The 14,740-nt window shown below is 37.5% G+C and overlaps 1 protein-coding gene across 4 annotated transcripts in view; it reads right to left on the bottom strand.

Annotated features, from left to right (window-relative positions):
• UGGT1 (UDP-glucose glycoprotein glucosyltransferase 1) overlaps nt 1-14,740 on the bottom strand; it is a 115,038-nt gene that overhangs the window by 29,131 nt on the left and 71,167 nt on the right. For 3 of the 4 annotated variants that reach the window (XM_055316058.1, XM_055316056.1, XM_055316055.1), the window contains 7 exons: nt 14,416-14,514; nt 13,630-13,653; nt 13,032-13,126; nt 10,975-11,181; nt 10,072-10,203; nt 9,128-9,258; nt 6,778-6,873 (listed from right to left, as the gene is read on the bottom strand). In XM_055316058.1, coding sequence (XP_055172033.1) covers nt 6,778-6,873; nt 9,128-9,258; nt 10,072-10,203; nt 10,975-11,181; nt 13,032-13,126; nt 13,630-13,653; nt 14,416-14,514 — 784 coding nt within the window. The remainder of the gene's footprint in view (nt 1-6,777; nt 6,874-9,127; nt 9,259-10,071; nt 10,204-10,974; nt 11,182-13,031; nt 13,127-13,629; nt 13,654-14,415; nt 14,515-14,740) is intronic. The other variant, XM_055316057.1, reaches the window with a different exon arrangement.

The following is a 14,740-nucleotide window of genomic DNA, read 5'->3' as shown; positions in this document are numbered from 1 at the left end:
TTCTATCACAAAAAAGAGAATAAGACAAAAACCAAGATTAGAGGACTAACAGTATGGAAATGGAGAATAGTATAAACTAACAATATCATGTTGAAAGATACTCGCTGTATTAGAGAGAGGACCAGAGTTAGGCCAAAAGTGACAGACAAGAAAGGGAAGAAACGTGTGTTAAAGCCAAACCAATCATTTCATGTTAAAGATTAGCTCATGCTGTTGCTGTTCTGTGAGCCACACTTCAAGGGCAAGGATATACATAAGCAATAATTCAGACCTTTCTATTTCTCACACAAATAAGAAACTTCTGATTTAAATATAACAAACACTTATTTAACACAACCCCAATGAGAAGAATTTCTCTAATTAGAATTTGTCTCATAATAGAATTTGTAATTAGAGCAATTATTTAAGACTCATGGAAAAAACGATGCTCTAAAAAGAAGAGATTTTTGCTCGGGAGTCACTATCTTCTTGGCCATGAAAGGCAAACAAGACAGCAAGCCAATTAGGAAATATGTTTCCTGTGGTGGTAACTGGGTAAGTTATTTCCTGAAAGTATACAATGATAAAAAGATGAGTGCTAATGGGCAAAATCCAACCAGGGCTAGCGAGGAGCCCAGAAGTCTTCCCCCAATGACAATGTAAGAAATCAGAACATACAGCCAGGGAGAAAGGAGACGGTCTCCTCTCTAGCCTGAATCATCAAATAAGTCTGGTCAAATTTGATCCCCACAAGAACCGGCTGTCAGAAAGCCCAGATCAATGAAACCAAAGTCCAATCTACCCCAGACTAATTAAATCAGAATCATAAAGGAGCATGATGCAAGCTTCAATATCCAAAACCTCTAAGGCACAATCAAGATATATAATCTGCCTGGCTATATACATCAACTGCAAGGATTCTTCCCTAAGGATAACTTAATCTTAAGACTAATCAGAGGAGATGACCCAGACTATGGGACATTCTACAAGATAACTGGCCTGGACTCTTAAAAAAAAAGTCATTGTTGAGGAGGAAGGGTAAGATGGTAAGGGGTCCTCAACAAACCTGGTGCCAGCAACTTACCTAGATAACTTTCAAAACATCCTCAACACCTACAAATTTGACCTGAGATTTAAAGAGAGAACAGCTGGAATGCTATAGAGAAGTTTTCGAAGGAAGGAATAAAGAAAAGAAAGAAAAGGAAAAGAAAAGAAAGAAAAGAAAAGAAAGAAAAGAAAGAAAAGAAAAGAAAGAAAAGAAGAAAAGAGAAAAAAGAAGAAAAGAGAAGAAAGAGAAAAGAAAAGACATAAGAATAAAGTAGGGGAGGGACACTGCGAGGAGCCTTTCGGGGAGGAAAGCCCAGCCCTGGAGAAGCAGGAACTTTAAAAACTCCCAGGAGGTCACATATTCTTTCAGTTCCTGCCTGTCTTGGAAGCTCTTTATCTCTCCTTCCATTTTGAATGAGAGCCTTGCTGGATAAAGTATTCTTGGTTGCATGTCTTCTCATTTAGGACCCTGAATATATCCTGCCAGCCCTTTCTGGCCTGCCAGGTCTCTGTGGAGGGGTCTGCTGTTAATCTGATATGCCTCCCCATATAAGTTAGGGATCTCTTGTCTCTTGCTGCTTTAAGGATCTTCTCTTTATCTTTGGAATTTGCAAGTTTCACTATTAAATGTCGAGGTATTGAACGGTTTTTATTGATTTTGGGGGGGAGGGGATCTCTCTTATTTCCTGGATCTGAATGCCTGTTTCCCTTACCAGATTAGGAAAGTTTTCATCTGTGATTTGTTCAAATACATATTCTGGCCCTCTGGCCCTTTCAGCGCCCTCAGGAACCCCAATTAAACGTAATTTTTCTTCCTCAGGCTGTCACATATTTCCCTTAATCTATCCTCATGATCTTTTAATTGTGTAAACGTAATTTTTCTTCCTCAGGCTGTCATATATTTCCCTTAATTTATCCTCATGATCTTTTAATTGTGTGTCTTTTTCCTCAGTTTCCCTCTTTGCCATCAACTTGTCTTCTATGTCACTCACTCGTTCTTCCACCTCGTTAACCCTTGTCGTTAGGACCTCTAGTTTGGATTGCATCTCATTTAATTGATTTTTAATTTCTGCCTGATTAGATCTAAATTCTGCAGTCATGAAGTCTCTTGAGTCCTTTATGCTTCTTTCTAGAGCCACCAGTAGCTTTATAATAGTGCTTCTGAATTGGCTTTCTCACATTGAATTGTAATCCAAATTTTGTAACTCTGTGGGAGAGAGACTGTTTCTGATTCTTTCTTTTGAGGTGAGGTTTTCCTTCTAGTCATTTTGCTCAGTGCAGAGTGGCCAAAAACAAAGATACAGATGCAATGAAACACCGGGACACCTGCACCCCAATGTTTATAGCAGCAATGTCCACAATAGCCAAACTGTGGAAGGAACCTCGGTGTCCATTGAAAGATGAATGGATAAAGAAGATGTGGTTTATGTATACAATGGAATATTCCTCAGCCATTAGAAACGACAAACACCCACCATTTGCTTCGACGTGGATGGAACTGGAGGGTATTATGCTGAGTGAAATAAGTCAATCGGAGTAGGACAAACATTATATGGTCTCATTCATTTGGGGAATATAAAAAATAATGAAAGGGAATAAAGGGGAAAAGATAAAAAATAAGTGGGAAATATCAGAAAGGGAGACAGAACATGAGACTCCTAACTCTGGGAAACGAACTAGGGATGGTAGAAGGGGAGGTGGGCGGGGGGTGGGGGTGACTGGGTGGCGGGCACTGAGGGGGACACTTGACGGGATGAGCACTGGGTGTTATTCTGTATGTTGACAAATTGAACACCAATAAAAATAAATTTATTAAAAAAAAAAAACTCCTAGGAGGGGCAGTGAAGCTTCAAGATTCCTGGAGTGACTATAAGGGGGGGGGGCACCCAGGGGTAAAGCACACCGCAAACTTCCATTCAATATCGGTAAAGGGCTAGAGCACTGCAGCCCTCAGGGCAGTTGGAAGAAGCCAGTCAGTTAGGTGGGCCGGCTCTAGACAGAACTATGCCCAGTTCCCTTCAGCAGAGGTGGACCCTGGAAGCGCGGGTCCAGTGGCACAGGGTCCCAGATCCCAGGGCACCCAAGCGGACAAACCCAGTGATCCTGTGCTCCCCCTGGGACAGGCAGAAGCAGGGAATGCACAGGACAGTGAGAACTTTCCTGCCACTGGGCACCCCCAAGCTGTGCAGAGCAGTGCACCCATGCTGGCCCTGGGAGCATCTACACCAGTGAGGAATGGGAGACTGCATTAATTACTCGCAGGGAGCTCGACTCCAGAGCTGGAAATATGGCCATCACCATTGTTGTTTTTCCTCGTTTCACCTTCTGTCTGTGAGAGGCGGGGCCACCAGGGAATAAACGCCTTGCTGAGGGATAAACCAAGGATAAACAGCTCACACTGGGCCCTACACCTGGTGAGGGGCAGGCATCTCCACCCAGGCACAGACACCAGACAATAAGCACAGCAGGCCCCTCCCCCAGAAGACCAGCTAGAAGTAAAAGGAAGAGCAAGCTCTTGACCAAGCAGCGCTGGAAAGCTCTAGACCAAGGGAAAATCGAGGGAATATAGTATATAGAACTAGAAGGTATCCCTTTGTTTTCCTTTTTCCATTACAACTCGTTTTTATACCAGACTAAAAATTTCCAATATTTTTTCTCTTTTACCATCTTAACTACAATATTTTATCAACTCTTCATTTTTAAGTTTTTTCCTTTTTGGGCTTCATACTTCTATAATTATATGTCTTAGATACATTTTTCACTTCTGGATTCTTTTCAACATATTCAATTTAATTTTAGGAGATATACAAAATATAGGTTTTTGTTTTGTGTTTTTTGTTTTCTCTACCTTGTTTTGTTCTACAAAGGCAGAAGTTAATACCTTCTAAAACATGACCAGCATACACCCAGAACCGAGTGGAATACCGTGCTGGTTCATTCTGTGAGATTATATTCTCTTCATTCCCATTCTGCTCCCCTCCTTTATCTTGCTTATGCTTTAGTGGTCATTGTTGGGGCTTTCTATAAGTACTGCTGGTTTATACAAATTTGGGACTGAGCATCTTCTAACAAACAAAACAAAATACATTCAGAACTAAGAGGATCACCCTCTAGGACCCCTCAGGTAGACTACATTCTCCCTCCACTACCACTTATTCACCACCCTCAGCCCCCAGCCCCCCCTTTTTCTCTTCTTTCTCTTTTCTTTTTTTCTTTGTTCTTTTTCTTTGGGGTTTTTGGCCTTTTATTTTTTCCTACTTTTTTTTTTTTTTAATTTTTCACTTTAGTGGTCCTTATTTTTATTTTCTGATCTTTTTCATTTTCTGGTCTCCGACCTCTTTGGAATCATCTAGGGTGAATTTTACTTAAGTCGTGGTTGATATTTTTGACTCAGCCTGCTCATACAGCCACTGTGCACTGGACAAAATGACTAGAAGGAAGAATTCACCACAAAAGAAAGAACCGGAAACAGTACTCTCTGCCACAGAGTTACAGAATGCGGATTTCAATTGGATGTCAGAAAGCCAATTCAGAGGCATGATTATAAAGCTACTGGTGGCTCTGGAAAAAGGCATAAAGGCCTCTAGACACTTCGTTACAGCAGAATTGAGATCTAAACAGGATGAAATTAAAAACAGATTAAAAGAGATGCAATCCAAACTGGATATTCTAACTGCTAGGGTTAATGAGGTGGAAGAGAGAGTTGAGTGACATAGAAGACAAGTTGATGGTAAGGAAGGAAACTGAGAAAAAAAGAGAAAAACAATTAAGAGACCATGAGGAAAGGCTTAAGGAAATAAATGATAGCTTGAGAAGGAAGAATTTAAATATAATTGGGGCTCCAGAAGAGGCTGAGAGGGAGAGAGGACCACAAAGTATATGTGAGCAAATCATAGCTGAGAATTTTCCAAATCTAGGGAAGGAAACAGGCATTCAGATCCAAGAGATAGAGAGGACCCCCTCCCGAAAATCAATAAAAATTGTTCAACACCTCAACATTTAATAGTGAAACTTGCAAATTCCAAAGATAAAGAGAAAATCCTTAAAGCAGAGTGAGATAAGAGATTCTTAACTTATGTAAGGAGAAATATCAGATTGACAGCAGACCTCTCCACAGACACCTGGCAGGCCCGAGAGGGCTGGCAATGATATATTCAGGGTTATAAATAAGAAGAGCATGCAGCCAAGAATACTTTATCCAGCAAGACCCTCATTCACAATAGAAGGAGAGATAAAGAGCTTCCAAGATAGGGAGAAACTGAAAGAATATGTGACCACCAGCTCTGTAAGAAATATTAAGGGGAACCCTGTAAAAGAAAGAGGAAGCCTAAAAAAATAATCCACAAAAACAGGGACTGAATAAGTATTATGATGACACTAAGTTCATATCTTTCAATAGTTACTCTGAACGTGAATGAGCTAAATGATCCCATCCAAAGACTCAGGGTATCGGACTGGATAAAAAAGCAAGACCCATCTATTTGCTGTCTGCAAGAAACTCATTTTAGACCTAAGGACACCTCCAGCCTGAAAATGAAGGGGGGGAACTGGGTGACAGGCACTGAGGAGGGAACTTAATGGGATGAGCACTGGGTGTTGTACTGTATGTTGGCCAATCGAACTTCAATAAAAAAAAATAATAATAAAAATGGGATGAGCACTGGGTGTTGTACTATATGCTGGCAAATCAAACTTCAGTAAAAAATAAATAAATAAAATAAAATAGATTTCATGATATTTGGTATGTGGTAAAGTATTGAAATAAATCTCTAACTTCAGAACGTGGAAAAAAATGTCATTGTCATAAAAGACAAAACAAAACAAAACAAAACAAAACAAAACAAAAAGCATGTAGGGAAATATTCTGGATTTAAGGAGACTAAAAGAGACCCGCAACAAAGAACTGCAACATGTGATCTGGGTCAAATCAAATCAAAGAACAAAACAGTTTTCAAAGGTCATTACTGGGGCCTTGGAGAAATGTGAATATGGACTGGTACTACTTAATATCACTGCTTCAAGGTTAAATCTCTAAGGTATGCCAATAGTGGAGACACTCCTGGTGCTCAGGAAACAACATGCTGAGGAATTCCGGCGTGATGTGTAATGATGTCTACAATGTACCTTCAAATGGTTCAGGAAAAATATAAGTACGCGTATGTTTGTATGCAAACATAAATATACATTTTATGTGCTACACATACATATGCACAAACAAACCCACAAAAATGACAGATAAATGTGGCATAATGTTAATAACTGTGAACCCAGGGTAAAGATATCTACGTGTTCACTCATAAAATGTTTCCACTATTCTTTAGGTTTGAAACTTTTCAAATAAATAACTCAGAACCAAAAGGCAAGGACTTTTTTCACAATGCTAAAACTTATTTTTATTTTATTGAAAACAAAATCGTTTTCATTGGTAGGGTGCCCTACCAACCTGTGTTTATTTTTGGGTATCAGAAAATTACAACTAATTTTTCTCTATTCATGCTTTCTGTTTTCTAGAAGGGTACAGTCAGAAGTATTTCAGATTTATTTAGAAAAAATGTCAACTTTTATGCAACTGAGTCTGTATATGAATTCTGCATAAGAAAATGAGTATATATGAAAACTGCACAACCAGGCAAAATTTTCCATTCAAACAACTTATATACACACTTCAGACAGAAAAATAAAGGAGATGAGGTAAAGGCAATTTTACCATTTTATTCAAGAATATGCATAAATTCAATATTAATTCTGTACCTGTGTCGGTCTTCAAAAAATTGGTATTCGATTCTTGCATCTCCTTTTGGTTGAGCTGACAGGAGAGCATCTACCTTCATTACCAAGTCACTTGCCCTGAAAGACATGGTTGGTGAAAATTTAGTATCTCTTTAACTGAAAGTTTTTCCAATTACCAGTCTAAGTATTGAATGCCACCAAAATAGTTTAAAGAACATATGAACTTTTACCAACAGGCAAGAGAAAAACTAATGATTTTGTAACTGAGTAGTTTCATAACCTTGAAGAAGATACTGATTTTTGCATATGTGAAATGGGGATAGTACATACTTTGTATGACACTTATAAATATTGCACTGGCTAAACATTTTATAAAGTACCAAGCTCAGGGCCTGGCCCATAATAGACTGTAAGTTTGTGTTATTTACCTTCTCCCTCACCCACTTCTAAATAGCTTTATTAGTCTTTAGGATTATTAGAGTAATAATTCACTGAAAAAAAATTCAGGAAAAAAAATGAGAAAACTGATATATATACAATATCATTATCAAGAAATAAGCATTAATGACATTTTGGTTCATAATTCTACATTTTTAAATATATACATATATAAACAAAAGTTGGATTATATTATTTGATAACCTGCTTTTCCTTTTCTTTTTTTTTTAAGATTTTATTTACTTTATAGAGAGAGAGAGAGACTGTGAGCTGGGGAAGGAGCAGAGGAAAAGGGAAAGAATCTCAAGCAGACTCCACACTGAGAATGGAGCCCAACACAGGGCTCAATCCCACAACACTGAGATCATGACATGAACTGAAACCAAGAGTCAGATGCTCAATCGACTGAACCACCCAGGTACCCCTGTAACTATATATTACAAACATCTTTTTGTTAGTTAATACATATAGGGTACATCAATATTTTCAATGACTATCATTAGATTTCCTGATACACAATAATCACCAACTGGCTAGTAAACATCTAGGTTGCTTCCTACTTCACTATTACAATCAACACTGCAGTGAACAACTTAAAAAAGCTCTTCTGCTTTCCCTGCCTCTTCTAAAGTTGATTTCTAACCAAGGAAGATCTTGAACTAAACCATAAGACTGAAAAAAATGCTTGAATCTGCTGAACCAAGGACTGAATTTTAAGAATTCTAAAAAAACACTTGTGAATATATCTGAACTGGAAACAAGCCTATACATTTTCTCACTGAACCAAATCAAACTATCTCTCTTGGTACTTCTCATGGAGTCTGAACCTATATAATACAGGCCACTTGTATCCTGTGATATGTCAACACTCACAAAATATTTCAAGGGATGCTGGATTATGTAGACTTGAGTAAGCAATGTGGACGTGGGTGAGCAGGCAAACAACAGACTCCCTAAGTTTCACAAAGCACGCCTATGTTTAGTCAGTGCAATTGGGATCAAACAGCCCACAGTGAACTTCAGAAAGTGGAGGATGGCCTTGTGGCTGCAGGACTGGGCCATAAATGAAAGCTGTGGCTATCACAGGGGACCTCTCCAAGGTGGAGCAGCTATGACACTAATGAAAACCCTAGGCAGGCAAGGTAATTCTGAGAACCCAAATAGTTTTAGTTTATCTTTAGGTAGCTCTATGACTACCTTATTTCCCTCAATTAACCCTCGAGAGATGGTACCACCTCTCTAATAAACAGCAAGTCTTCCATGCCTAGTCTGGCAATTATATAGTCCAAAAGGAGAAAGAATGATCCAAGGGCACAGCACACCAAGCCTATGCCGTGATATGATGGTTTCAAGTCAGGGGCGCACCTCCTGGCCTGCATCAGGGAAGTGTTTCATAGACTGGAACAAGGGACATCACTAAAAAGCCACTAAGGTAGAAGGAAACTTCTTTATCTGCTGCCTTGTTTTTGGTTGAGATAAAAGAAGATTCCTTCCTCTATCACAAGACTTGGCAAAGGGACTGCTCTGGCAGCTATCAACGTCAATACTTGAAGGTATACGAAAGAGATGAAGGAAAAAACCAGAACTTTCAAACTTTATATCCTCCAACTATTCACCAAAGGACACTAACAAAAGAATGAAAATGTAACTCATGGAATGGGAGACCATATTTGCATATTGTCTATCCATAAGAGATCAATACCCAGAATATTTACTTATTTATATAGAACTCCTATAACTCAACAAAAGAAAAACAATAAAAAATGCGCAAAGTAAGGGCACCTGGGTGGCTCAGTTAGTAGAGTGTGCATCTCTTGATCTCAAAGTTGTGAGCTCACAATGGAAATAAACACCATGAAATAGGTAGCAGGAGTAAAGTTCAACACAGTCCCTATGACATTCACTAATTAATTTCTTCCACAGCAAAACTTACACATCCTCTTCTACCCGAAGCTGTTGAATGTGGGATTTGATTTTCTGTCCTGAAGTTTTTAAGATGATATTTTCTAGGAGGTGGAAATCATCTTGATTAAAGAGTTCATTGTCCTCCAGTGGCCCAATGATCTGTGAAGAGCAGGCAGTCAGTGCTAGCATTATAAGCTGAAAAGAAGGACTCTGTTGTCCTTAGGCTATCTTATAAACCTAATCACTTTAAAGACCCAAGACATGTATATATCTAATAAAATCAGTGAAAAAGGTAAAAATAAAACCCAAATCAACTCATCCAGTTATTTATTTAACAATTCCTCAATTACAGAATGTAGACTTGTATACTCCACAATATTTTTAAAGTTAAGCAACTCTGAAATAAAACAAAATAGCCAGTTTCATTGATTCTCACTGGAAATAAATAACAGAACCAAACAAGAGATGCAGTGTAGTGAGTAACAGACAGCAGAGATTTCACCCTTGGTGCTAAGAGTTCAAAGTTTGGTACCCCACCCCCCCACCCCCCCACCCCCAGCTTCATGTCCCTGGCTGCAGATATGTATGAAATAGTCTAAGCCTGCACCACTGAAGTTGACAGAGACTACATAACTATGAACACAGTTCCCACAAAGGATGTATACTTCATGTATCAAAGCCTTATCAGCTTATTCTCTGAGAGACAATACACTCCTGCCGCCACTGTACATGTGGCAGGACATAATTAAACAGCGAGAAGGTTTTAGTTTTACATAAGGATGCTTCTGTCAAAAGCAAATCACCTTTGAAATAAGGGTGCAGAAACTACCATCATCACTGCATAAGCCCCAATTCCCTTTGGAAAGAGTGGCTCTGTTTGAGGAGTTTACTAGCTTCAGAGGAGAACACGACCAACACTGCTCACTGATCTAATCTGAAGTCAAGTTTGTCTCAGGACAAAAAAATCCTCACCCTTCCATTGCTGATCACTGCCCTCTGTCCCTTCTTCAGCTTCAGAACATCCCTGCAGTACATGGCATGAGACAAAATGAAATCCATTTTGGAAGACTCAAAGACCTCTTTAAAAAGACTGAAATCCATGCCCTAGGAAAGTAATTGTTATTAAGGAAAAGTAATTGTTATTAAGCAAGCTATAAAAGTGAGTAATCAAAATGAATAAATCATAAAATGATCTCTTAATGGAGAGTCAGAACTAATTTTAATAATTAACATTAATGATGTCTCAATTCGCTACTCCTCCCATTTTCTCCCACCCTCTAATTTATCAAGTAATGCCTATTTCCTGTAACTATTCTTTTATGTGATTGCTCAATTGGCAAGTTATTCTTCATCATATCTTTATTCTTTTTTTTATTCTGTATTTTAAAATCCTGCTAATTTTAAGAGCCTTTTTGCTAACTGAAACATCAAGTTTATACTTATCATTTTGTAAGAATTTTAAAATTATGAAATAGTTCAAAAGGTAGTAACTTATACAATGAATACATATGGGCTTATATCAGAACACATCAAGAATACGTAAGCCTCTAACTCATAAGAAGCTTCAATCATAGTTTTTTGCTCTATAAACAAATATTGCCTGTCTTTTAAAAACTATACAAAACAAATGGCTTTGTGCTTAAAATATTTAAGAGTTCAATCCTGAAACTTTATTTAAAGGTATTAAAAGTGGTAAAGGGAATGTGGCACAATTGTTATTTCCTGGAAAGATACTTCCAAAGTAAGAAAAATCCTCTGAAACTCAGTACTAAAATCACAAATCCCAATCATGAACAAGATACATCAGCCCCTGAGACTGAATTTCTGTGGAAAGTAACAAAACAAGACAGCTCCATGCAACACACAGAGACTTACCCCGACAGAGAACCCCCCGATGTCAGCTCCTGCAGCCAGGGCCTCTGCAGTCTCCTCCTTGGCCATTTTTGTGATGAAATTCTTAGCAGAGTTGGAGGTCTGTGTTTGGAGAGCTGCCCAGATTGCTCTGGAGATCTGAGTGTTCTTATAATTTATATCTTCACTAGGATTATTGATCATGCTTATTCTAACATTGTTACTGGATTTCTATTTATAAAATGGGAAATAAGAGTTATATGGTAGATGTTTTGAACTTAAAGAGTGACATTAACATCTTCGTATTTTATTAAGAAGCAAATATAATCTCTCTTAAAAGTCTTTAGTACTGCTCTTCTGTATACAGAATAAAATTTAAATGCTATAGCAGGTTTTCAAACCCCTACATGAACTGGTCCCAAAACTACCTTTCCAACTTCCACTTCTTACCATCCCTATATATATATATAGCTCCATTACAGGCTGTCAAGAGTCCCATGTTCCCCAACACATTTTGTATCACTCTAACACACTCCATGCTTCCTGTTGGCATGCAAACCCCAAGTCCATCCCATCCTTCCTACCCTCAGTCCCAACCAATCTTCAGTTTCTATTCAAAGACTTCTTTGTTCACATGGCCTTCCCAGATTCCTTGTAAAAATTAATCTCTCTCTGAGTAAAAAGATAAGAACCTATGTTGGAAAAGTTATCTGGGATCCATAAAACCTTGTGTCACAAACATGAGCAACAAAAACTCATACTAAGGTAGATCTAAAGATGCATATAAGAACGGTGAAAGCAGCCTTCTTCAGAATAGCCCCTAACTAGAAAAAAGACTATCCATCAAAAAGATTAAATGAACAAACAAAACTTTGTGGTACAGCCATATAATATGATACAGCACAGTGAAAAAAGAACTAACTACCACTACTTGTAATATCATGGATAAATCTCAAAAATGTTGATTAAAAAAAGGAAACACAAACAAATATGTGAGGGGTGATGGAGACACAAGCAGGAGAGGGCTTTCTGGAATTTGATAATTCTCTATGTCTAAAACCAGGGTGGTGGGCCACCTGGATGTTCCCTTTGTGACATTAAGTAATTCTAAGATTTGTGTACTTCTTTTTATCCTATATTTTACTTCAATTAAAATATATTTTTTTTAAATTTCAATTCTTAGGGTGCCTGGGTGGTATAGCTGGTTAAGTGCCTGAATCCTGGTTTCAGCTCAGGTCATGATCTCAGAGTCATTGAGATCAAGCCCCGCATAGGACTGTGTGCTCAGCATGAAGTCTGCTTGAGATTCTCTTTCCCTCTCCCTGCCCCTCCCACTTGTGCTCTTCCTCTAAAATAAATTAAGAAAAAAAAATTTTCAATTCTCCCTTCTTGTTCTCCCACTCTATCACCACTCAAAAAATATAGACAATAAAGGCACTTAGCATGTTAGGGAAGTTGAAATCACCTCGGTATTTCAGTACTCCAATAAGCCTCCTTGGGACACAGGGTGGCAAGGAAACATGGGAAGGGTGTGAAATTTGGATGAAGATCCAATCTGAAACTGCTCAGGAAAAGGAACAGCTCAGTCTCTGACGCTCTTTAGAAGAGTCCGTTTCTTCTCAACCATTCACCCTTGCCATTCACTCAAGTTCTACAATTTATGTGCAATGTATCTTTCAGACCATCTATATATGCATTCCTCTGTGTGCCAAGATCTGCTATTACATGAGCACTAAGATATCTGCATGGTATTTCCCCCACATCTAGACCTCCTTCAAAGTAAAGGTCCTCCCTCCCCCCACACAATATACAGCCTGATCTTTGCAGCATCTCTGTAGAAAGAACATGAACAGTCACCCAACAAAAATTTGTCTATGATAAGGATCTCATTATTTCTTTTTTCTAAAAGAATCTATACCCTTAAGTAAAGTCAGAATACTGCAGTCTCCTCTCTTTTCTCACTAGTGGGCAGACCTTCAGAGAAACAATGCTCCTTTCCCTCAAGCAGTAGAAAAACAGGACTCCCACTTCCCATCTGGTACAGTAACATCAGCACACAGAATGAAGGTGTAGATACTTGCCTGATGTTTAATAGCATCATATAGTAATTGTCTTCCAGAAGGGCTATCAAAATCCCCAACAATCCAAAAAGTTACAGGCCTAATGAAAGAATCATCTATAGAAAAACAAAAACAACACACTGAGTCAGAGGGAAAAAAGCACATTCTATATTTCAATATTATTTAAGCCAAAAATTTCTGAAAACCATGCAAAAAATAAGAAAATGACAAGTTTAATAAAGATATAAAGCAAAAGTAGTAAAACTTCTATACTAGAACAAAAGCAGGGTAACCTTCCATGTGGCTTAATTACAAACTAGGAACATGCATTTATTAATTCTGTGATTTAGGCATCTGTTAGCATATACAATGAAAAATAACCTTTGAACGTGTGGGTAGCATATCTAGTCTTTAAGCATATTAATTTGTAACTTTCTAAAATAGAATTCTTTGTAAACACTTATACAAATTTTATCTGCATTTGATAAATTATCTACTGCTACCCACAAGTTCCAGAAATGTCATAATAAAGTGTCAATAAATTCTGAATCACAACATTGCCTGAAACCACATAAGATAATTAAGAAAAGAAACCGAACATTCTGAAATTTAAAGTTACCATATATTTCCTTGGAGGACATTCCTAGACAGAGGTAAAGGAAAAAGAGTAGAAGAAAATGTCATTGCTATAACTGATGCCTATCATAAGAGTCAAAATTTTAAATAATTCCTAATATGATCAATCTTCTCTCTGCTCTGTAGTCCCCTGAGTGGTATAGCACTATTCCAGGACCCCTCAGAACAATTTCCTTGAGGAACCAAATGGAGCAATTACTTTTATTTACATAGATCTGGAAAGCCAGAAATTCTCTCTAGGACAAGACTACAGCATGAATAAAAATAGTTGCCTTAAATGACAGTCAGTGCTTTGAAAGGATGATAAGAAAGACCAGAGGAAGAAAGCATCTGTCTGCCATTAAAATGATATCAATTTCACACAATATTAGCCTAAATAACTGACTCCTCATTAAAATCAGTTTTAAAATGTGCACAAGGATTCCTAGAACCAAGTTTATCTTATAAACCCTAAAAAAAATTAACTCAATGTTGTCAGTGAAGAGGCAAATCAAATCAATTTTCAATCCATTAACCCATGTTTACATCGTAAATGTTTTCACATTTTGAATCATGAAAAAACTTTTCATTTGATCTTAATATCTAATAAAATTTATAAAAACATCTAAACTTTCAAAAACATAAAGAATGGATTCAAATCATTTTAAGAAATTATTAATAAAAAAATGACAGAATCTCTGACAGACACTAAAGACTGAATTATTTCTAAAAATACTAAAAAAAGAAAGAAAAAAAAAGTTGAATCCAAGATAAGCCTAAAATGGATTACCTTTCTTTGTCAGATAGTTCATACTATTTGCAATAGCAGCAGTCTTGCCTTGGGAATCCAAGACACTAAATCTAGCATAGTCATCCACAAAAAAGTTATCTGGAAAAAAAAATTGAAACAGATTTATAATTAACGTGACTAAATTCAATCTAACATTAATATTCAATTGATAATCTGACTTGACCATAATACAAGATTTATAAAAATGCATGAGTGAAATCTATTGTTTCATGTTTATTAATTAGTGCCCTCGGGCAACACTCTTATCAATCATTTCCCCTCGAGTTACTTTTGCTAAAATCCCATTTTCATCAAGTCATTCCTT

Source organism: Nyctereutes procyonoides, unplaced genomic scaffold (genome assembly GCF_905146905.1).
Source record: "Nyctereutes procyonoides isolate TBG_1078 unplaced genomic scaffold, NYPRO_anot_genome, whole genome shotgun sequence".
NCBI classification, from domain to species: domain Eukaryota; kingdom Metazoa; phylum Chordata; class Mammalia; order Carnivora; family Canidae; genus Nyctereutes; species Nyctereutes procyonoides.
The sequence above is the reverse complement of the archived record's forward strand: the minus strand, read 5'-3'. Positions and strand labels throughout refer to the sequence as shown.